Source organism: Ambystoma mexicanum, chromosome 11 (genome assembly GCF_040938575.1).
Source record: "Ambystoma mexicanum isolate Mex_15411 chromosome 11, UKY_AmexF1_1, whole genome shotgun sequence".
Lineage (NCBI taxonomy): Eukaryota > Metazoa > Chordata > Amphibia > Caudata > Ambystomatidae > Ambystoma > Ambystoma mexicanum.
The window spans coordinates 986,512,229-986,536,168 of NC_090934.1; the positions used below are offsets into that span (position 1 = coordinate 986,512,229).

The following is a 23,940-nucleotide window of genomic DNA, read 5'->3' on the forward strand; positions in this document are numbered from 1 at the left end:
GCCCCAGCCGAGACCTCTCATGCCATCTTAACCGCCTGCTCCATGGCAAGCTTAGCATACATCTAGGCCTCTCTCCTTACTGTCAGTGCCTCTGCCAGATTGTCGTGTTGGCAGCCCATGAAGCACATCCTCCAGGGACTGTTGTTCACCCCCCAACATTGGCCCAAGTGACAATCATTCTTCAGCTTTTTCTTTCCACTGCCTCGATCTGTGCCTGCGCTGCCTCCATGGCTGTCAGTCTCTCAATGATGTCTCCCAATAGACCGGCAGCCACATGGGAAGGTGCCATGGGAAAAGGATGTAGGACAGAAATGCTGGCTGCATGGACTGCAGTTGGCAGATTTCCTTCAGTCCCTGGAAGATGTGTAGCACTCGCCCTACCCGGCCTTGGGAGAGATGGCTCCACAGGTGGGGCAGTGATATCCTCCACCACCATCAGAGTGTCCCCATGCCTCAGTAGCGGGATGTCTCATGGGGCCTCGGTGACAGTATCCATAGTGGTGACAGCGATGAGTGTCCCGGTCTCCGTGGCCATGCTTGAGTGCTGTTCCAATGGTTGAGGACAGTGCCGGGTGCTAGTGACTATTTGTCCTGTGTAGCTTCACTCTCCTCTCCTCGCTCTCATGTTGGCCAGGTTGGCTTGCCAACACCATTGTGTTGTGACCCACCATCCTCCTCCTTTGTTTAAGCTCCTTACCCTGTGAATGAGATTGCAATGCCAGTGTTGCAGGCACACGTTGTTATCGGCACCATATACAAGTACATCACATGTGCTGACTACACAGGGGCTCATTTTCCACTGTCCACCTAATTCTGCTGCAGGGACCCGTTATGTCTATACTTACATGTAGGCGGGTCACCGCTGCCAATATTCCCTAATTTGCAGAGGAGTACACACTGGTATGGCGTCTTTTGCACTCTGCCTGCAAATTGAGTAAATGCCACCTGATATGTGCGCATGGCAGGTGGTTTTTGCAATGGATCCTTATGGAACCTGGCTGCTTTTTGCTGGTGCAAAATGCCGGTGGAATCCATAGGGATCCCTAGCATTTGCACGGCCACTAAAATCCATGCCGGCACAAATGCTTGGAGTATTCAGGCAGAGAGGAAGAAAGCGGGGAAAGCAAAGTTGCATTACACCCCTCCTCTGCGCCATGCATACAAGCCTTCGACAAATGTGCAACTAGGACACTGGTCTTTAAACTGTGATGAATGTCAAGAGGGGGTGCAAGGCTCTTCAAAAATGGAGTATGGTGACAGCATTCAACAGTAAATATGAGCAAATATGGCATAGGCGATGCAGCAACACTATTTCCGTTCAATGGGGGTGGAGGGCTCGGCAACAACATTTGTATTCATGGAGGAGTTCAGCATACACAGTGCACAATCATGTCCCTGACACCCTGTCCTTGCACATTGTTGCACCACATGTGTACGTGCTATATGCTGCACAAGTGGGGATATGCATCAGATTCCTGTATCTGAACATTGCCTCTGACAGTTGTCCATGCCCTGGGCATTCCATTCTGTTCCATATGCCTACGGGTGACAGATGGCAAGAGTGGGCAGGGTGCGTTTACTGCTGCCATCACCACATAGTTGTAATCCCCAATTCCACATTTGCATACTCTGGAGTGCATTTCGGGTATGTGGTCTCTAATGGCTATTTCCTATGTCTTGTCTCGCATGTGTGTATGCAGGTATGGATGCCGAACAATGATTGCAGACTCCCCTCCCTCTCCCATCCCCCCCTCTCTCTATCACCCCTCAGCTTTGTGTCATCAAGCTGTCTCTTCATGTGTTTGTAGACATGGAGTTGAGTGAATGAATTAATCATAATTTCGAAGACAAAAGCTTTATAAAAGAAAACATACAAATAAAATAAATATATGACATGAGAGAAATGAACACACTACATTCAGTTATAATTATAAATATAAAATTAAGGGTTTGAGTGGGTGGTGCAGGCATTTACCACAGGCTATGTGTGGGGGAGTGTGATGTACAGCTCTGTGTAACTGTCACCTTTGGTGTGCTGGTTTCTAGACAGGCAAGTAGAATGCTGATAAGGGTTGCCATGGTATGGCTGCATGACCTTGCTTCTATTCACATTTCAATTCACATCCTGTAGTGCATGCTGAGGTCATTGGATTGGGTGTGGCACGTGGGGCATGGTGATTGTATTACATGATTGGGTACAGGACATGGCCCCTCATGTTATATTAGCCATGCTGTCTATTAGGCGATATTACCCTTCTGCACTCACTTGCAAGTGGCACGGAGCGGGGCATGTGGATGTGCTACACCTGGTGGCCATCCCTCTTTCCTATGGTGTCAGTGCCTGCGTGTCATGTGACAGGACTCACATTTGTCCTACGCCATCTGATGGGACAGGTGCAGGCCATCTTGCCGCACTTGCATGTGCCTCTATGACACATCATGGGGTGGGGGGTGGATCTAGGGTCCACTGTACATGCATATAGTTACATCTAGCCTGGGATTGGGGGGGGGGCACTTGACCACTGGTTTACAGCTGGATGTGCATGAATTTGGGAGTGTGCTCAGGTGTGCACATGCATATGTTCAGTCACTGCAGTCGACATCTCCTCAAACTCCCCATGTGTAGATGGTGACTGTGGGATGAGGATACATGCAGCATGAGGGCGATGTCTTGGGTGTGCATTTGTTCTTCTGTCAGGTGCCCCCATTGATGTACTAAGAGGGGTGGGGGGTACTTGGGGACACGTGTGGTCATTCAGTATCACCGATTGTCATTGCGCTCACACTCACTTCGCCCAAGCGCTGTAGCATTTTTACATCCCATACCCATGCTGTGCACTCATCCTCTGCCCCAGTCTCTACTCCTCCAATTTCCTCAAGGGCACTGACGTCAATGCTAGCCAGCGCCTGTTTCCCCCCATGGTCGCAGGTCCAGGGGTGCTGGTGATCCTCCTCCTGTTGCCAGGCACTCCCTGCAGTGTTTTGCGACCAGCTTGCGGACATCCCCCCTGAGGTCCTGCCAGTGCTTCCGGCTTAGCAGCATTAACATTGACCAGGATGGCCTTCCACATCTTATTATGCTCGCGTACTGGTACCTTGAATCGTCCTGGAACCACAAGGCGGTCTGCATCCTTTGTGACACCCTCCATCAGGACCTTCAGCTCCTAGTCTGTGAACTTGGTGCAGTGTTGCTGCGTCATGTTCCTAGTGTTGTCCCGGTGTTGTTGGGCAGAGAGGGTGGCACGTTGGTCAGGCAGAGAGGTCTGAAGTGGTGGCCAACTCCAGAGCAGGGAATTGTTCAATGGACTGGGCTTTGGGGGATGACAGAGGATGTGGCAACACTGGGGCAAGCAAGGCACATTGTAGGAGGCGGTGCCAGGAGCAGAAGGCGGGGTGTAATTAGGTATTTTTCCTCAAGGCCTTTCAGGGGGTCTTGGGGGTAGGGGCTCTCTGGGGGCAGGGTATGGGGTCCTGGGGCAAGGGCTCTATAGGGGTCCTGGGGGCAGGGTCTCTTGGGATCCCTGTGAGTGTAGGTGCTCTATGGTTGATCCTGAGGTCAGGGGCTCACTGGGGGTCTTGGGGGTAGGGGTTCTCTGGGGGTCCTGGAGGCAGGGTCTCTATGGAGGTCCTGGGAACAGGAGCTCTATGGGGTGTCCTAGGGGAAGGGCAGGGTCAGGGCTTTTTAATAAACAAATGTATATTTCTTTTAACCCCTGGTCCACAGTTTCCCTTGCCTGCGCTCAACTGTGTGGGACAGGTGGTTTGGGGTGCTTGTGGGGGCAAGAGTTCCTGAGGGGTAATGCAGGCCTTTTTCTGATAAAAACGATGTTTTAACCCCGGCCACAGTTCCACTTGCCTGGGCTTACTTATGTGGGACCGGGGGGTTTTGTAGTGCTGGGCTGTTGGTGTTTCTTCTAGGCGCAGTCTCACCACCTCTACCATTCCCGGATAAGCATCTGAGTGTATCCAGAAACGGATATGACGCATCGAAGCTGCAATGCGCAGAGTAAACGCATGGCATTTCAGCCCTGTTTTTCTGCCATCTGCAGGGTTTCATGGCAGAACGTGAAACCCCACGGATGGCGTAAATGGGGCGTATTTGCCTTGCGTTTACGCTGGCGTAGATGTAAATGTTCATCACAGCGTAAAATACACTGCAATGAACATGAGCCCCTAGTGTGCCCCATGAAACTCATAACCAGAGCATACTGGCTGTCTCAAAAAGGAAAAGGGCACAGTGCTATGTTAATTAGCTTTTATACTGCGTACCTCACCAACGTAGGGGTCTTAGAGCACTGATACCTTGTCCGTGTGGGTGAACTGTGACCCTACCCATGGTACAAAGCAGGCTGTGGTCTATGGGGTTAGAAGGAAATGAGGGTAACGGTAAGCAGGAATTGGGAACAGCAGGGTTAAGTTGGTGATAGATCAGAAGACAAAGGTGACAAGGGGAAGGGAGGATAACATGGCAAATGGGTGGTAGCATTAGCTGGGATGCATGAACTGTAGTATGGATTTAGACCAAAATGGTCATGAAAAGAGTAAGGTGCTGTCCATAATGGGCAAATCCATTATCTTGTCAGTAAGGAGTTCATTGTGTTGTAGGTTTAATTAGAAGTACGGTTATGGATGTGTGAAGGCCTTGAGCTGTTCCTGGATATTGTGAAGGCTTAGACACCAGATGATCGTATTGTGTCCCTTGTGGGGCGTCCTTGAGAGACTTGGTGCTACGGAGTCCGCTGACAGAGGTGTCAAAGCCAATAGTTGGCTGTGTGCTGAAAGAAAAGTTGGGGGACACAAATAGGCGAAAATTACATCCGAGTCTCCCCCACTTGGAGCCATACTCTGATAACCTGTGGCGGGGAGAGAACGAGAGGGCAAGCTTATGTAACAGGAAGGCCTGACCTTACTCTATCCTATAGGGGACCAACGGAAAAAATAATTAAAGGTAAAAAAGAAGAAAAGTAACTGGGTGTGCTAGCGGCCCTTGGTTTCCCTCATTTATGATTCCTTACGGTTCTCCTTGCAGAGGCATCGGCCCCAGACGAGGAGCTCCAGATTAAGGAGGTAGCTCTGGTTGGAAATAAAACACCTATAACGGCAACCATTTGCACGAAGCTGAGTAAGTGGCCACCGAATATGCGCCTATAGTACGAAGGCCACATCAATAGTACGAAGGCCACAGCATAGTTCACCACGCCTAAACATTCTGGGCACATACGAGACTCACAGGAGGTGAGGGTGTGTAAAATGCAATCAAAATAATGCCAAATTAACTTCTAGGGAATGAACCTCCCTTGCACAACTGGATTGTGCCCAAAAAACAGTATTCCTAAATGATGCTAGTTGAAAGTGGGTAATTTATACCTTCTAATGTGTCATTTCTGTAGGTTACACCCGAAGGCGCCCAGAAATTTACGAAAGTGAAGAATTAAGAAATACGACCAACAAGAGGTGGTTTTAGACAGCAGTTGTGTCCAAGAAGATACTGCGTGAAACTACACCAAGGGAAAGCGACTGTACTTGTGGAGTAGGAAATCGTGGATATTCGTATAGTGTTACCCTGGAGAATTTCCATACAAATTTGTTTTTAAGTATGAAAGGAACTAAACATGTTGGGTGAGAGAGTAGTTATATGGATGTGAAGCGATTATGTTGACACAATTACGTGGAACAATTTATGTATGTTTTATTCATATCAAAATATCATTGTGCACTATTGTTTGGAATGTCCACTTAATAAGGTAAGAAATGTGTTAAACTGGAATACTGCTGCAATAAAAAAAGGATTCCCAATTAATCAGAGTAAATAAAATATTTTGAGCTCAACAACGGTTTTGTCTGTAGAAAGGTTCTTCGGCTTTGTACACAGGCATAGAGTATTATAGTGTTATTAGATTGTCAATGGGTGTACATTAGCAGGAACTGACACAGGACCAGAGGAGCATTTTATAGACTGTTTGAGTAATTTCTTAGGGGGATTGTTCATTTGGTCATTAAGAAGACTCTTTTGTCTCTTATTGAGTCTAATAGGTATTTATCTGTGCCATGTCCTGGCGGGTGCAATAGAAAAATACAAGGGATAGTTAATCCTCATCCGAAAAAAATCGGTGACATGCCTAGGATATGGCGCTCCTGTATGTAGGACATGAACAAGGAGTGGAAGCAACACAGGGATCGCAGAAAAACATGCATGTGGGAAGAAAATGTGAAAGAGAGATGGGTGCGGCACAGGGAAGCACATGCACGAGAAGAGCGACTGCGCAGCGGTGATTCATGGTAACATGACGCTGGCCCTTCTCAGCCTTTCAACCAAAACACTCAGTATCATTTTTTTTATTTGGGAAGAGGATATCTCACGTTTCTTTACTTGGTTTTGTTAATTTTTGTGAGACACATTTTTTAAAGAATGTCAAATAAAAAATCAAGCTAATTATAGCTGTTGAGTTAAAAATGGCTCCTCATTATCATCAGCTTTTATCAAACTATATGTCAGGCTCTGAGCCAGACTCTAAGCTTCTGGCTTGTGATCTTATGCATACCAATTGGGGGAAAAATGACATTCTTAACTTTCGGAGCGCAAGCACTGTCTCTTAAAGGGTCTCAGGGTACAAATCTTAGGAAGAGACCATATGCCGTGTAACCAGGGACAGCTCAGGGCCTTTCAACGTGTTCAGCTGAAAGGGGCATCAAGCCTGCCCCCATGCTGCCAGCCAGCAGTCTTACAAGAAAGCAATATATTCCTTTCTATATTATTTTCATTCTGGGGCTTTAAATGTGTGCTTTGCAACGCTCGCCTTACAAGCCGAGTTTGCTGGAGCCCTTCCAGCTGTCACTTCGCTCAGGGTGTACAGACGTGCTATCACCTCATTGCCTCTTAACACTGGTTCTTCCACTTCAGCCATTTGCAGACAAAGAAGGGTTTATGGATTTATAGCTTTTCAGTGGGCATTTAATGTTTCAGCTCCTTGCTGGCTGGCTCTCTTGTGATAATAGCTGGCCTGAGTGTATTTCTTTGTCTCCATTATGATGTATGCACCCTATGCATGGCTGAGACTGCATGTAAATGGGTAACGGACTGTGTAAATGCGCCCCACACACATCTTCAGCCTGGGCTGCCTGTAAACCTGAGACTCCCTACAGCAAACCTCATTACAATAGAAACCCAAGCTACACTAATGAGATTAAACCAACTAACAGGAGCATAAAAAGCACTGTAGCACTGGAGAGAGAGAGAGAGAGAGAGAAAGAGAGAGAGAGAAAGAGAGAGAGAGGAAAACAAAAACACAGGGACCTGCATAAGTGGACCGCAGCACACAGAAAACTCACAACTTGTGTTTCAAAGATCAAGTTAGCCAGAAGGAGTTGCGATAGGCGGCACCTTCTCTGCAGCCAGATTCTCCCCCACGCAAGAAATCTGTTGATTCAAGATGGAGGATGGTCTTAAGAAAGTTTCCATCCTTCGGTCTAAAAGACCAGGGGAAGAGCAATGGGAGAATCAAAAGGACTGCCCATGGGAAAGCTCTTCAGGACCTATACCAAAATCACTCATACCTGAACCACATAGTGCAGGGAGTGTCCCCAAGGGCAGGGCAAGCTCCACATAGAAGATGAGTGAGGATCGGAGGAGTATGGATATTTGGAGAAGGAGCAAGCAGAGATTTGTAGGTGGTTGGTGGGGAGACTTTGAGTGATAAAGGACAGAGGAGGAAGAGAAGTGGGTAGACAAGAAGGGTAAGAAGAGAGGGGATTAGGGGCTAAGAAGAGGGGGGGAGAATAACATTGAGAAGAGAGGAGAGGAGGTGGTTGAGAAGAGAAGGAACAGGACAATCAAGACGTGGGGAGAGGAGGAGAGTGGTGAGAAAGGAAAGGTGGAGATGTGGAATACTTGGAGTTGGAGAAAAAAGACGAGGGTGAGAAGAAAATGGAGGATATGTGGAATTTCTAGAGGTGGGAACAAGAAGAGGAGCAGACTGAGGAGAGAAGAGAAGACGAGAGGAGAAACATATAGAGGCCAATAGAGGAGGAGAGTAAGAGACGGCAGATTGTCATGTTAGGCTCCAAGGGATTCAAAGTGGTAGAGGGAGCAAGAAGAACTGAGACATTAAAGAGGAGAGCCTGGAGTGAGTGGAGGAATGAGCAAATTCTGAGCATGGAGGAGGTGCTGTTGAAACCAGAGGACGGAGATGAAGAGGAGAAGGGAATGAAAGGAGGCCCCATAGATACAAGTGCGTGGCAGGGGCATCACAGAGGAGAGATTCAGCTGATGGACTATAAAAACAGGATCTTAGGATGTGGGTGGTGGGAAGCCTACGCGAAAGTCAATGGAAACTCAGTTGGGGCCTCCTCTCTACCTACAACTCTGGCCATATGTGAGAGGCTTGCTCGGACCAAACATTGTGGCACAAAGCAACACTCTGGAAGTGAGGCATCGATAGGCGGTCTCCCCACCGTACTCCAGCCACTGAAAGAGATCCTCAGGAACGCAGAATTGTCAATAAAGGCTGACATATCCCAAAACCTTTGAGTGACGGGGACAGGTCCCAGGAAAACCCCACACGGGCGGTTATTAGAGATATTCTTGCTTGAGTTTCTTGGCCCCGCCCCGCCCATTTGGTCTGTCGTGTCAGTCTATCCGTAGGGTGAAAAATCTGGGCTTGACAAGAAACTGGGGAACGAGAGAGAGAGAGAGAGAGAGAGAGAGAGATTGTTTGCTCATAAAGTGTATGTGTCCTAAAGCTGTTCTTGCTTGCCAGAGTTTGATTTAGCTTAACGCCATCCCCATCCAGCAAACAGTAAAGAGCTGCTGTTGAAAGGGAGCTTTGTGCCTAGCTTCTTCCTGACGCATGCACACCTCATTGGTGTGTGGTCACAGTTAGCATAGCAGGCCCATGTTCCAATAAACCAAGTTAACAAAGCAGTGCTAGATTCCATAAGTTAATTTAGCAAATAAGGGTTGGGCACAATGCGAGATTTCATTACGTTCAGCTTCCATTAAGCCCACTTAGCATAGCAAGGCTGGATACAAGTAGGCCCGGTAGCAGCGCAATGCCAGATTTCATGAAGCCCAGTTAGCACAATAAGGTCACATTCCATTATTTATAGTTATTGCAGTCAAGCTGGTACCATTATGGCCTCCAGCAATCACATTTTCAGTAAACCCAGATTTCAGTAATCACTGCAACGGTAGTTTCCAACGGAGGATGTCAGTATGTGGTGCTGGGGCAGTGCTACTTTGTGCAGTGCACTGCTGGGGGTTGTGTGTGGGCATTGCTACGTTGGTGGTGGTGTGTGGGCATTGCATGCAGCATTGGGACTGGTGTGTGAAGTGTAGCGCAGTGTTGGGGGCATTGTGTGTGTGCGGGTAGTGCAGCGCTGGTCACATGGTGTATATGTGCAGTTCCATGCTGGGAGGAGTGTGTGTACATTACAGTGCTTGGGTAGTGTATGTGCAGTGCTGGGACTTGTGTGTGTTTGCAGTGCAGTGCTGGGGTTAGTGTGTGTTTGCGGTGCAGTTCTGATGCTGTGTGTGTGCAGTGAAGTGCTGGAGGTAGTGTATGTTTGTGTGTAGAGCAGCTCTAGAGGTGGTATCTGCAATGCAGTGCAGTGCTGGGGTGGTGTGTGACATGCACAACATGTACATTTACCACAAGGTACATATCCTCTTACAGGACAACATAGGTTTGCTAACAATACGGGGGATGGAAACCACAAGAGAACATGTACCTTGTGGTAAATGTAAATGGTGTGCCACCACACAAAGGTCAACATAGATTGATATAGGTCTGAAGACCAAATGGCAGCAGGCAGCCTTGACAAACTGCAATACAGAGATGGTCGTGTACCCAATCTGGTGCCCCTTCTCCTTCTACATTGGCAACACCATAAGGAAAGTTAAAACAAGGATAAGTGAATACAAGAGCTGCATCCGCAATAAAGTGAATGAAGCCCCAGTTCTGGAATATTTTCTAGCTAAAGATCACGGATGTGAAAACATAACATGGACAGTGCTATATAAACTATGCAAAAGTAAAGTTGGCAACGCTGACAAAGATCGACTGTTTAGGAAAGAACAAGAGTTGATCTTTTTGACCAAATGTGAGCAAATTGGGTTGAATGAAAATATCGACTGGCATAAAATAAAACAAATACATTAATTGAAACCCTGCCAGGTCAAACATACAACATAGATGACAGGATATGTATATGATTAACCATACTTCTGAATGGTATATGAATGTTATATAGAAACCAACCCAAGATAGTAATGAGGTAACACAGGCTATTTAGCACTATGGAATACCAAATTAGAATGATGTTGTTGACTCGGGTATTGCAAGACATACTATTAGGCTTGTATGCATTCTCGATAACCTATTTCATAGTAAAATGTATGCATAATGGCAACTTTGCCACATGGTAAAATATATTGCAAATTACGTGAATGTGCCTGGATGTATTGCAGGCGGCAATATTGACAGCAGCCCAGCCTACATAAAGTAGATGTATCGTAAGATGACTCCCGATCATACCCATGCCTAATGCTGCACGCTAACAGGTTGCCATAACGATGGGGGCAACTATTGCCATGCAGCTGTAGTTAATCGGATATCCAATGCCGACATACCACTAGAGGCACTTTGATTTTGAATGCTGACATGGAGTTACAGATAGTGCACTAGTACGAGACCACATAGTCTGTAGAGTTTGTTGCATATAATGTATTCATCATAATTTCTGCACATTAGCAGTAATATGGGTTACAACATTGCAGCATATAGGTATCCCACCTTACTCAGCGAAAGCTCAATAATTACATGTTTCAACATCCTTATTATCTTTCTACATGCAGAACGAGATAGAAGAAAATCCCAGCATAAAATGGTGCCCGCTAAAGCCATCCGGTCTCCATAGATACGAATACGACAGACATCACAAGGTTCCCCCGGACAACCACATTAAACTATACCCAGCTTTCATGCGGATGCAAACAAGATACATAGTTCCCAGCGACCCTGACCTGAGGAAATACAGAGACCGAGCTCTGCAGGCACGCGGTAGGCTCCCTTATAAAGTTAGATTAGACCACTAAATGAATGCACAACAACATTGCATGTCAGGAAAGTGATAAAAATGGATGAGCCTTACTGAGAGTAACTTGTATTGATCTTATATTGATCGTAGAGTGCTATGCAGCCAGAAGAACGAACAACTGAGGTGTGGATGATAAGCACGACACACCTATGTGCCCGTAATCAGTTAAGACAAAGCAATTCTCGAAACAAGTAACTAATGCATGATCAGTGCGACAGATACACGTATCATTGTCACAACTTATGCAGTTTACCTACAATATACATAATACAGTATGAGCTTGACCAAGGGCTATTTAAACTGACTGTAGAGACCTACCCACGTGAGAAGATACAACATGGAGCCCGTAAACAGCGAGGACAAGGCTATCCTTAAAATAAGTAACATATGAGCATGGCGGGAAATGTAGGTGCTAGCTTCACTAGCAAATTAATTCTGCCTCCAACATACAGAATATTGTTAGTTACATCATAGCAATGTGTAATTACATATACAGTTACATGGCAACCATATCCTTATCTTCGTCTGTTTCAGGCACAGGACACATGATACAAGAAGTCATAAACAAATAACTAAGAGGACCCCACAAGACGAAGTATACAAGATAATACACCACACTAATGTTAGTGGAAAGACAAATCGTATCAGAGTAGCTAACAGATGTTTGCGTGGTTTATTCACACGGAGAAGCAGGCGGTGACAAACATGTTGCTATACATCGCTCCTTATTGCATGGCCGAATGAAAAGGGCCTGAAAAGTCAAGCTGAACAAAGAACTAGGCTGATTTTTAATAATAAATTCAAGGGGCTATCATTACAATACCCTAATTGCGTATAGTACAGATAGTCGACCCCACCCCTGGGGCATTAAATTGTAAGGCTCACAGCCGCATAGAGCCAAAGAGAGCCACCTAAACAAAGGGGCAGCTAATCTGTGTATCTGCCTAGTACATACATAGGTACAAGAGTATATGGAAGGACAATACGGCCCTGACGAAGTTCCACAGATAAACTCTGAAAGGAAAAGTAGGTCTCTAAGAGCTCTACAAGCTAGTCCTAATATTTGCACATTTTGAGTGTTGGTCTTTACACACTTGGTCCCATTCAGCACGGTGACACTTTTGCACATTGCACTTTCATGCTAGATTTTATCGTAATGTGTTTTTATAAATGTACAGATGTATATCATTTTGTATAGAATTTTTGGAACTATACCTTCAGGCAAAACTTACAGGGGTTTATGAAATCATTTACTGATAATTAAATATTCAGAGCAACTGTATTTCCTTGGTTATGCAATCGTTTGACTCTAGCTATGCTAGCAGTCCAGGTTGGTTTTGCATACAGAAGAACAGAACTGGCTACCATCAAGGTGATCGATGATGCACTTAAAATCCTTGCTGATAGCCATAATTGGTTCTCCTTGACCTCTCAGCAGCATTTCACACAGGAGATTGCCAGACACTCACCAACAATGTACGTCGCTGCATGAAGATCAGAGATTGTTCTCAGCTGGTTAACACCGTAACTTGCTAATCGCCACCAGTTTGTACAAATGGATTCCTCTAAATAACCAACTCTACCCATCCCCTGTGGAGCCCCACAAGGATCCATCCTCTCTCTGTGATCTTCAATGTTTACGTGGATCTTCTTGGAAGCCTGCTTGCTCCACACAACATCCACATCCACCAACATGCAGGTGACAGGCAGTTCTACTTCAACATATCCTCCATCGAAGACATCTATAGCTCAAGACCTGCCTCTCATTGATCCAGTCGTGATGTCCAGTTCTTACCTGAAGCTCGACCCCTCCAAGACTGAATTCCTACTGCTGGTCAACAACACCAAACACCCGAGCATCCAGACATGGCTCTCTGCTATGCACCTTGAGGGCTTCACACCCCAGATGGCCACCTGCGCCAAGTCCCAGGGTTGACATCAACGGACACCTCTCCTTCGAACAGCACATAGCAAGGAAGACACAAACAGCTTAGTACCGACCTTTCCACCTGTGGAAAATGAAGACCCCCATCCCAGAAAACAACTTCCGAAATGCTGCCCAAGCCTTGGTCCTCTTTCGCCTGGGTGGGGGAAATGTGCGTTTGGAAGGCCTTCCGCGGACTACCCTAGCTCCCGAGAGATGTGTCCTGCATGCAGCAGCATGACTCATCAAATTACTTTGCAAATTCCATCACATCCCAACCCTCATCGAACTGCACTGCCTTCCACTGCAAGCCAGCATCATTTTCAAATCCTGCTGCATCATCTACAAGGCTGCCACCTTTAAGTCCCCAGGTTACCTCGCTGAAAACCTCAGCATCTCTGGAGGCCTACGATTCACCATAAGGAATGACATGTGCAGACTTGCACTCCACCGGTGCAGAAAGGAAAAACAGTAGACAGGCCTTCTCTGTTTACGCCCCAAGACTCTGGAAACCTTCTCCCTACCAACATCCAACTCGTCCCCACAGTTTAGGAAGGAGCGCAAGACCTTCCTCTTCAAGGAATGGTTCCTTTAACACCTAGGTCCATACACCATCCACCCCACACCATACCTGAGACAGGGTGATCTGATCCCCACTGTTTCCTCTGATGGTTACTTGTAGAAGCATTGCTTACAATTGCCCTCCTTCCCCTGTTATTAGATACATTTCCCTTGTTTGTCTGCTCCCTAAGCTTATTCTCCCCCCTATGATTGTACAGCGCTCCGTTGCTTCCTGAAGCTAGGTTGGCGCTCAATAAATACCCTAATAATAATAATAATAATAATAATGGAGAAATTAAAAAAACTAAGGATTTTAGCCAGAAGGAAAGAAGGTGTCAACAATAAAGCACGGGCATGGCCTATCCCTCTTTTATGGCTCAGCGCTTAATACAAATAAAATTATCCAACTCTCACGATTTATCTTCCAGTGGAATGTCTAAGAACAGGAGTGGCAAGTGCCACTCACTAGCTAACTGTGATGACAAAGGTGCCTTAGGGAGCCAGTTCTAAGTATTTGGCTCTCAAAGGCCAGGCTCTGCTGGTGTAACTGGCTACCACGAAAACCACACGTTTCTGGTCTGTGGACTTACAGATTTTAAGCTCTTCTTTTAAACACCTTGCTCTACTTTCCCACAAAACCAGTTGGTGACAATATCTTTAATTGTAAGGCTCAGTAGACATAGGAACAAAAAGTGCATCAAATCATCGGTCTGGGAGGTACAAGGAGTGCATTTGTCAGTGCTCCCCTCTCACCAACACACCGTAAAAGTTGCTAAAGTGCTCTCTTGTAGCTATAATTATTCCTAGGAATGCCTTTCATATGTTTGTCTTTGACCCCCCCCCTTAGACCAATATCTTTGAGTAATGTGGTTGTGTAAGCACTCTTGTGACTGTCTCTTGTGACTCTTCCCGACATCCCTCCTCCACCTACAGTGAACCCACGTCCCTTTGGACGCCCTGTTGTCGGTCCTAAAGTGTGATAATTTGGCTGCGTTGCCAGGACAGATTTGGAGAATTGTAAGTTAGTAAACAATGGGCCTCATTATGAGTGTGCCGGCTCCGGTAACAATGGTGCCGGTAATCTACTGGCACCATTGTTATTGGACCGGCACACTCCGTGTTCTACGGGCGGATGCCCTCCCGCACGCCAGGTCTGACCTGGCCGGTGGAACGGCAGCCGCCGGCAGACTTTGACGGATGCACCGGCACTGTTGCACACAGTGCCGAAGCATCCGTCCTCCCCATTCCCATTGAATCCTATGGGACTTTGTTTTTCAGGCGCTGGAAAAAAACACTACTCCGGCGGCAGCCGTGCCGTTTTTACTGGCACGGCTCCTGTCGGCGTCGTAATGATGCCCAATGTCATGTTGGATGCATGAGGGGCTCCAGAGTGTGCTCAGGCAATCCTGGAAGTTTGGTGGCTTATGTACCAAGGCGTTGATAGTGCACAATATTCTATTTACACTTGCACAATAGGGCATGTTCCTTACCTTTGGTTTTTTGTAAAAGCCTGATAGGTACCATCTTAAAACTTGCTTCATCCGGCAATACGAGTCATTTTCAAATGCTGCTCTGTAGGGAAAAGACAGTAAGCTCAAGTGAGTTCCTTTGAGCAGGCTAGCAACGCACATTCAATTTTTCTTTGTAACTCCATGGTCCAAGTGTAAGCTAGGGACACATAGCCCTTAATAGCCCGTGTCAGGTACTGAAAACAAAAGGGACCATGAGGGAACGCCTGTAATCGGACGTGCTGTTCTAGTATCACTGAAGCCCCTTAGGAATTTGAGCCAAGAAGAAACGGAAACATTGAGTACCCAGCCCACAGAGGATCCAGATGGCTCAGGAACTCCAGGGAGAGAGTACTGTGCGGATAAAGCCGAAAGCAGCAGGTGTAACCTTATATAAACCAGCCAGACAATATGTTCCGGTGTAATGCTAACGTTTCTAACTCAAGGATGTGTGTTTTGCTCTCTGCTGGCAGCCCCCGATACCAATGGGTGATCTCAAATAAGCTTAGATTGGGGGTTCACCAGGTATGCTTATTTGTCCCCGCGGGTTCATATTGTCACCTCTTTACTATTGTATAAATTATGCTAATTTACACTGATAATATCATAAAACAAGAGACTGCTTTACATCTCCAATACAATAAGAATGTTCTACTATGAGATTACATACTCTATTTTAAATGATTGGGTCAACGCTCCATGAGACATGAAAAAATCCATGTGCTATTATATGAATTTCCAAAAACAAAAGGGAGAATGTTAACAAGGATATTGAACAGGACTCCATCTCCCACGACCACATATATTTCATTCCTACAGTCAGTTTTCACAGTTCTGTGTCTCATGCGCACATCTTTACATGACCTTGAACTAGTACTCTAGCTAACAAAATATCCAATTTCCTTAGACCCACATGCTGCAACCCAGAACAGGTTCTGCAACTGGATAGAGAACAAATAAATAAATAAAATTCTAAGAGCCAAGAAGCATTGTCAGAACAATGCTGCCCTTGCTCGGCCTGCATCATCAAAGACGATATCCAAGCCTGGCCTCATCTCTCCCAGGTGTCTGAAAGAGAGGCCCATTGAATCAGGGACTCTCCAGATCTGCCCCTCTCAGGATTAGGGTCTCAATTTTGGCCCTAGGAAGATACAGGAATATCTCTTTCATCCTTTCGCAGAAGTGGACCCGAAGTCTGGCAAAGTTGGTTTGCTTTTCCAGATCCTCCTTTAGACAAATTTGAATGTTGGCATCATTTTTAAAAAAAGACTTTTTTTTTTAATCTAATGCTTTTGCCAGTGGATTGCAGGCAAATGTTGACTAGAAGAGGTGAATGCAAGGAAGCCGCCTTTGGGACATCTTTTGTATGAATGATTCTGACCTCCTAATCTGCAAATATTGGCTAGAGCTGATACAGAAGTGGATTCCCTTTAGTGCTATTCTGACCATCTTTAGTCAATGTATAAGCCTTCTCTACACTATGCAATTTCTTGCCTGGTCTATAGCTTTGTGCCTGTGGAATACTGCTGACTGCTTTTAACACCAGCATCACCCTATTGTCAGAATAATGGCGGCTATTCTGGTCCTTTCCAAAAAGCTGATGGGTCTGTCTGCAGCTGGCATGTGTCCTGCTGCTATCTTCTTTTTTGGGGGGCGGGTTGGCGGGTCACCCTCCTGAATCCCTGGCACTTTCTTTATGTCGCCCTGTCTTTTTGGTGGACTCTGCCTGAGCACCATGTCCTTTCTTTCTCTTCCTCTCGTAATCCTACCATGCTTTCTTATCCTACCTGGCCAACGAGACCTTAACCCTCATCGCTCCACTTACTTCTCCCAGCGGCGGGCTAGCACACCATAGCAACCCCAGGCCAGCACACCACACAGTGCTTCCACCCTTCCAGCAGTCTGTTTATTAATGACATTTCTACATCCCTTTTAAATTTGCCAGCAGACTCCCCCACTGTCAATGTGGCAACAAAAAGAGACTGTTCTCTGACAATGCTGTGTTACTGTCCAAGATGCCGATGGGTTACAAAGTTGATGAGTGAGTTTTTTCGCTTGTCCATTGCCAAGGGCTTTAAAATAAGTTTTGCGAAAACTAAGTTGATGGAATGCCACGCAAGGAAATTTACAAAGTGCAAACTTGAAGTTAATTTCTAGTGTGGACTGTTTTGAATATTTGGGAGTTTGCTTACATTTGTGGGGGTCCTGCAAGTGCCAGTTAACAAAGAGTCAGGCAATCATGAAGAGTCAAACGGATGTGACCCTAGATTTCTTTAAGCGCTAAGGAGTAGAGGTGTTCAGAGTGCAGACTCAATCGTCAATATTAAATGGCGTCAAGATGTGGGTACACACCAATACAAACTGTCTTTAAACCCTTTCTGTCTTCTCTAATGAGGCTCCTAGGGCTTGTTTCCAGCTGGATCCAGGCCATTTTGAGGCCAAATGCGACATTGAATCAGTCCTTAATAAATTTACAAGGATTCCCTTCTATTTATTTATTTATTACGCGCCGAAGCTCGCAAGCATCAGGGCGCGACGAAAAGACTCCGGGACCAGAGATTCACGGGACAACGCAAAAGAAAGGAAAGGGGAAGCAAAAGTAGCGACCCAATGTGATGTAGTAGAAGCCTAGTTATTTGAAGAGAAAGGTCTTCAATTGCTTCCTGAAGAGTTTAATATTGCTTTCCAGTCCAAGGCTGCAAGGCAGTTTATTCCAATGAGAGATCGCCAGGTTTGAAAAAGCTCGACCAAGGCCGGTGGCTTTGCCTGGGAGACTGGGGTTGATCAATCCTTGTTTGGTGGGTCTCAAGCAGCGACTCGGCTCATACCAGCTGAATTTTATTCTTAAATATGCTGGTGCCGTAGAGACATCGGTGGGTTAAGGTCAGTGATTTAAACAGGATTCGTTCCTTCACTGCCAGCCAATGAAGATCATTTCTGTCCTTAGTGATGTGTTCACGCTTAGATTTGTTTACGATGGACCTGACGGCATTATTTTGAATGATCTGGCATTGTTTCAGGCAGGTGTTACTGGCGCCAAGCATTAATGCATTGCCATAATCCAAGCGAGACAGAATAGTAGCTCTCCCTATCGTGGCACTATTCTTGATGTTTAGGAATGGTCTGATTCAGCAGAGGAGCCTTTGATAGTAATGGCAATTTCGCTTAAGATAAGCGGTTTGGGCTTCTGCACCTAGGGAGGATTGTAGGTAAATACCTAGGGTCTTGACCTTACTTGATACCTTGATGGTAGAGTCTTTTATAGAGAATTCGGAGTAATCCGGGCCACGATTGATTAAGGCTTTGGCATTTCCAAAGCCTTAATCAATCTTCCATTTGTTTAAGAGTAGACCGGGGTCAGTCGTGGTCTTAGATCCCACATTTAAGAGCAAACTTCCCTCTGTTTCGTATTGGCCACACATAGGCCCAACCCAACGCCAGTGGCTCTGGTCCCCATCTCCTTCAAGCTATCCCTCCAGGGTACTGCATTCTGCATGTTGATCGCGAACCACCTCGTCTTGGAGGAGGGACCGCAGTAATATTTAGGGAGGAGGTGACTGTTATGCAATTAGACTGCCCTCATAACATCCCAATGGAGGCCCTATTATTTTGCGCTGTGAGTCAACTTCTTCTTGTCACTTTTCGCTTGTATATCGCCCCCCAGGCCTTTCTCTAAGCAGTTTTCTTGAGAAATGTCCTGATTTTGTGGATAATCTGCAGGTTCAATACACTCACCTGGTGGTTCTGGGGGACTTTAAGTTAAAGTACAGTCTTCCCAGGCTCCCTGCCCTTGACCTGTTTGCCGAGAGCCTGATCGACCTCCAACTTCATCAACATGTTAATAGCCCTATCCATAAATTGGGCAACATGCTGGATTTGATCTTCTCGCAAAAATCCCTTTTAACACTACAGTCTATTGAACCCATCCTCTGGTCTGACCACTTTTTGGTCTCCTGTAGAATGGAAGATATAGGCAAGCCCGTAAAAATTCCTACAGAGAACATTTGGCAGCGCTCCTAGCGTGCTGCGGACACCTCAAGCTTAGTTGCATCGATCCAAGCCAAATGCAGCTATGAGTCAGCAGTGTCACTGTCCTCTCTGTCTGAGGCATTTCCCGAGGCGGCTAACACTGTTGCTCCTCCTCGACTGATCCAAACATGCAGACTGCCACCTGAGCCGTGGTTTACGGATCGCTTGAAAGAAGAACGTCTTAAACTTCGTCAGTCGGAACGTAAGTCGCGTAGATCCTATGATACCACATTTAAAGTCCAATATAAAATAGATTCTGCTACCTTCTCGGCCAAAATCAAGGCTGTAAAAATGGTACACTTCACCACCAACATTGAGTCTTCTCTCTCTCAGCTGAGGGCCCTGTTCGCTGCTGTTAAGGATCTTGCCTCGGTGGAGAGACTCACCCCTACTGTCACGCCAACTCAAGAACTCTGTGATGCTCTATCCCATTTTTTTATCTCCAAGATTGATACTATTAGGAAAAACATCTCCTCGATAGTGTCAAGGGCTGGACCTACAGATAACACCATCTATTCTTTCGCTACCTCTAATCCTACTACAGTTAACATCTGGTCCACATTTCCGACTTTTACGGACGAAAGTGTCCTGGCGGCTATTGAAAAAATTAAGCCATGCTCCCCCTCGGATGCTATCCCTTTACGGGTTATGAAAGATATTGCTCCTAATCTGTAATCGGAGATTACTAATGCTATAAATGACTCTCTTCAAATGCGGTCTGTCCCACGGGAACTGAAGTCTGCTAGGGTGATCCCCCTCTTGAAGAAACCTACCCTGGACCCTACTACCCTTTCTAACTTTCACCCTATTTCACTCCTCCCCTTTCTGGTTAAACTCTTAGAGTCACTGGTGTCTTCTTTACATTCTACCTTACTGGAATCCACTAATCTTCTGGACCCAGTTCAGTCTGGGTTCCGTCCTGGTCGAGGCACGGAAAGTGTTCTGGTCGACCGTCCTGGACAACATGACCAGGCTGGTGGATGTGGGTGGAGGGGGTGCCCTGGTTTTGTTAGATCTATCAGCGGCTTTCGACACGGTCGACCACTCCATTCTCATATGTCGTCTTGCCCAGTTTGGTATATCAGCGCAGGTACTAGCATGGTTCAGATCGTTCCTTGCGGATTGTACTCAGACCCTCTCGATGCCTCCTTTTCTTTCTGCTCCCCGTCACCTCAGTTGTGGAGTGCCACAGAGCTCCTCCCTGTCGCCTATCTTGTACAACATCTACATTTGGGCCCTTGCGGGTCTCATTAACTCCTTTGGCATCAGTTGCTACTCGTACGCCGGTGACACCCAGATTCTGATCAGATTAGATTTTTATCAGTCTGAAGTGTCATCATGCCTGCAGGAGTGCCTGACAGCTGTTGGAGACTGGATGAAGCACAATTGGCTCAAATTGAATGGCGATAAGACAGAGGTGATGGTGGTGGGCTATTCTCCTAATCCTACCTTCTGGGTGTCCTCCTCCTGGCCCTCTTCCCTGGGATTCTTGCCGTTCCCAGTCAAGAAAATGAAAAACCTGGGTGTGATGCTATCTGCATCACTGTCTATGGACCAACATGTTTCAACGGTATGTCAGGCTGGTCATTTCCAGCTGAACATTTTGAGGAAGGTACTACCTTTGATCCCGACCCCATTGCACCCTCCGGTGGTAGCAGCCATGGTCTTATCACGGATAGACTAGTGCAACTCCTTGTATCTGGCCCAACCAAAGAGCTTGATTAAACGGTTGCAGCGGCTGCAGAATCTGGCCGCTAGGGTAGTCACGGGCACTCCTTTTGGAGCTCACATCTCCCCTGTGATACAGACTCTTCACTGGCTCCCGGTGGCCCAGCGGGTGGAGTTTAAGGCTCTATGTATAGTAGTACATCATGCCCTCTATAATCAGGGAGCAGAATATCTCCAAGCCAAGTTTATTCGCTATCACCTCGCCCGCAGCCTCCGCTCAGCCACTGCCGAACAACTTGTTGTGCCAAGGCTCAATAGGGACCGGGTTGGCGGTCTGGCTTTCTCCATCGCTGCAGCAGTTCTGTGGAATAATCTCCCACTTGTCATCAAGAAAACCACTAGCTATTTGGAGTTTGGAAGGCAGGTTAAAACCCGCTTATTTTGATCTACCGAGGGGCTGTCTCTCTCTCTCTCTCTCTCTCTGCCATTTCTGATGGTTGGGCAAACTCCGGAAGTAGCCCTGCTACTTGTCTTAAAGTCATATTTTTTAGCCCGGTTTGGATTCGAACAAGCCCTTCCCAGCTAAAAACCTCTGTGTTTCTCTGTCGTGCGCTACATCCAGATGGACGTCAAGGTGATCAAACAAATGCTCAGTTCATTTGACTGGCAAGGAAGACGAGTGCCATGACCTTTCTGGTGTGCTACTTTTATTTATTTTAGGAAACGATGGCTATTTCCACTACGAAAGGATAGTAGTAGAAGGTCTTCAACTGAGGCTTTGTATTTCTGCAAATCCACCTCGAGTGAACACATGGTTTCGGGTTTGGCGCAGGAGACACAAGTTATCATAAGGAGTTGGATGATGAAGCAGGAACTCGGTGGTTCTGGAATCATTCTGATTTGTACTAAGTATTGTTTTGCATCTTTTATGTATTGTTATTTGTGGACAGTTATTGCTGCTTATATTTAACTTGGGAATGTTCCCACCAGGTGGTGTGTGTGCCGTTGGGCGCATATGAATGCTTCTGGATACTGCTTTTAGTATTAGAAATAGTGTTCTAATTTGTAAACTATATGTATACTCTGCTGCTGTTTCCTAATTATGTATGGAACTTGTTGTCCGAAATAAAGGAATATGATGATCGCTTTGATGATGAATATGTGTTGCAAGAGCTTTCCGACTGTCATATTGACCTGGAAAACATAGGCCACAGATTCCAGGAGAATAAGGGTGGTCAAGAATGTAGCAGATCGCCAGCCATTAGCTGTAAAATGGCATGAGTTCTACCAATAAGAAAAGGTAAAACAGAACGTTTTAAATATAGATTAGAGCAAAAATCTTAATTAATAGGAAAAGGTGACAGAGAACTGGTGCCAGACTGCAAAGAATCAACCTGGATTCATAATGTATGTGCAGAAACACAGAGGGATTAAATGTGAACAATGAAGTTACTTTTTTTAATAATGGCCTCCATAACCCGATGGATGGTAATAGTAAGTGGTAGAGGGAGTTTAGTAGTTTTTCGTTAGTTGGATTAATTGATGTTACTTACTCACTCCATAATATTATGAAATAGTCGGAATAGTCTTTCATCAATTTAAGATGGAGGTAACATGATGCAGTACAGGAACTTCCAGTTTCATGCAGCAGCTTAATAAAAAAAGAAAGGAGGACTGGTGGAAAGTTAGCAGACAATATCTGTTGCTGTTCGGCAAGCGTTTCCAAAACGCAAGTTCCTGTCACCGCTTCCGGCACCGTACTCACTTTCCAGGTTAACTTCCTTTTTGGCTGTGTTCCCTATTATTGTGTGACTTTCCTTTCTTTGGCAAATCCTTTTGTACCACGACTGATTAACACTTTGGAAACATTTTCCCTAGTGTAACATTTGCCATTTCTTTGACGGACTCCCAGGAGACAGCTGAGCTCATGATCCTGGAAGATCGGAAAAGATCCCATAGGACACAACAATTCTCAGATATGTTGTTGGGATTGTGATCGCTGAGCCAAACCTGATTCCATTTTAATTTTGACTTCTGCTCTAGTTATGCAGAGATCAGAGGTAGTCCATTCGTTCTGCACTGATTCCCTGGCTCTCTATCCTCTTTACACTTAACAGTGAACAGGACTAGGGAGTTTTGGAGTGGAATCGGCCAAAATAACTGAGTTCAAAAGCCTAAATGCATGATATTCAAACATTTCGAACAGCCGAAAAGTTTGACCAAATCACACATTCGGTACTGGGGGCTGCGGGGTGCCCCCGCACACTTGCTCACTATATTGTGAGCAGGGTTTACAGGGGTGTCCCCCGCAGCCGTCCTGAAAAAACAGAAAAAAAAAAACAAAAATAAAAAGGAAGGACCCTGCGGCGCCAGTGCCCGATCACGGAAGTGAAAGGGAACAGATGTTGCAGGGAACACAGCAAGTCGGCAGTGTGGGGGAGGGGGGTAGGGTAATGGGCCGGAAATGTTCAGGGGAGTAAAGACTGAAGGTTATTTCAGAAAAATAATCTGCAGTCTTTTCTCCCTCCACCATTTCTACCTCAGTCTTTCAACCCCAATCCTTTTGGAGTAACAGGGTGTGATATCTGTGTTCATCCACACCACAGTTTGCTTTGGGACACAATATATAATATATCTCTTCTACTTCATACCATTAAGTAAGAGTTCTTCATTGTGGTGGAATTGATGTTAAAGTAGTATTAGATATCCACAAAGAAGGATTTCATGTCTATTTGGCCAGGCACTCTTTGCTCAGTTACTATTTTTTCTAACTTTGCTGATATATATGTAATATATCAAATTCTCAGTCGCACTCAATCAGTGGTCCAACTCATTTTTCAAATACTTCAATGTGGGGAACTGCCAATGACTGAATTCAGGACCGAATGGTCTCACATTTTCATTAAGTTAAATAAAGTGCTGCTATAAATCACAAAGCTTCCTTTTCATATTATGCAGATTGCCTTGAATCTCATTGCTGTTGTGTTTTAGGAGGCAGCATAGACATGTTCTTACTGACTGCTAGGATGCTTGCCTTCTTAGGCTCAACATGTCCTTCTGTGATGTTCAGTCCTTTCTGTGGGACTTTCTATGTCTATTTTCTTTGGTTCGCCACTCCCTATGAGTTACTTGACAGCATTTCTTAATCAGACTTTC

General features: G+C 45.8%; 1 protein-coding gene across 11 annotated transcripts in view; it reads right to left on the minus strand.

Annotated features, from left to right (window-relative positions):
* Positions 1–23,940, minus strand: part of OSBPL5 (oxysterol binding protein like 5) — a 1,112,782-nt gene that overhangs the window by 204,140 nt on the left and 884,702 nt on the right. For all 11 annotated transcript variants that reach the window (XM_069624153.1, XM_069624161.1, XM_069624156.1 and 8 more), the window contains one exon: positions 15,070–15,151. In XM_069624153.1, coding sequence (XP_069480254.1) covers positions 15,070–15,151 — 82 coding nt within the window. The remainder of the gene's footprint in view (positions 1–15,069; positions 15,152–23,940) is intronic.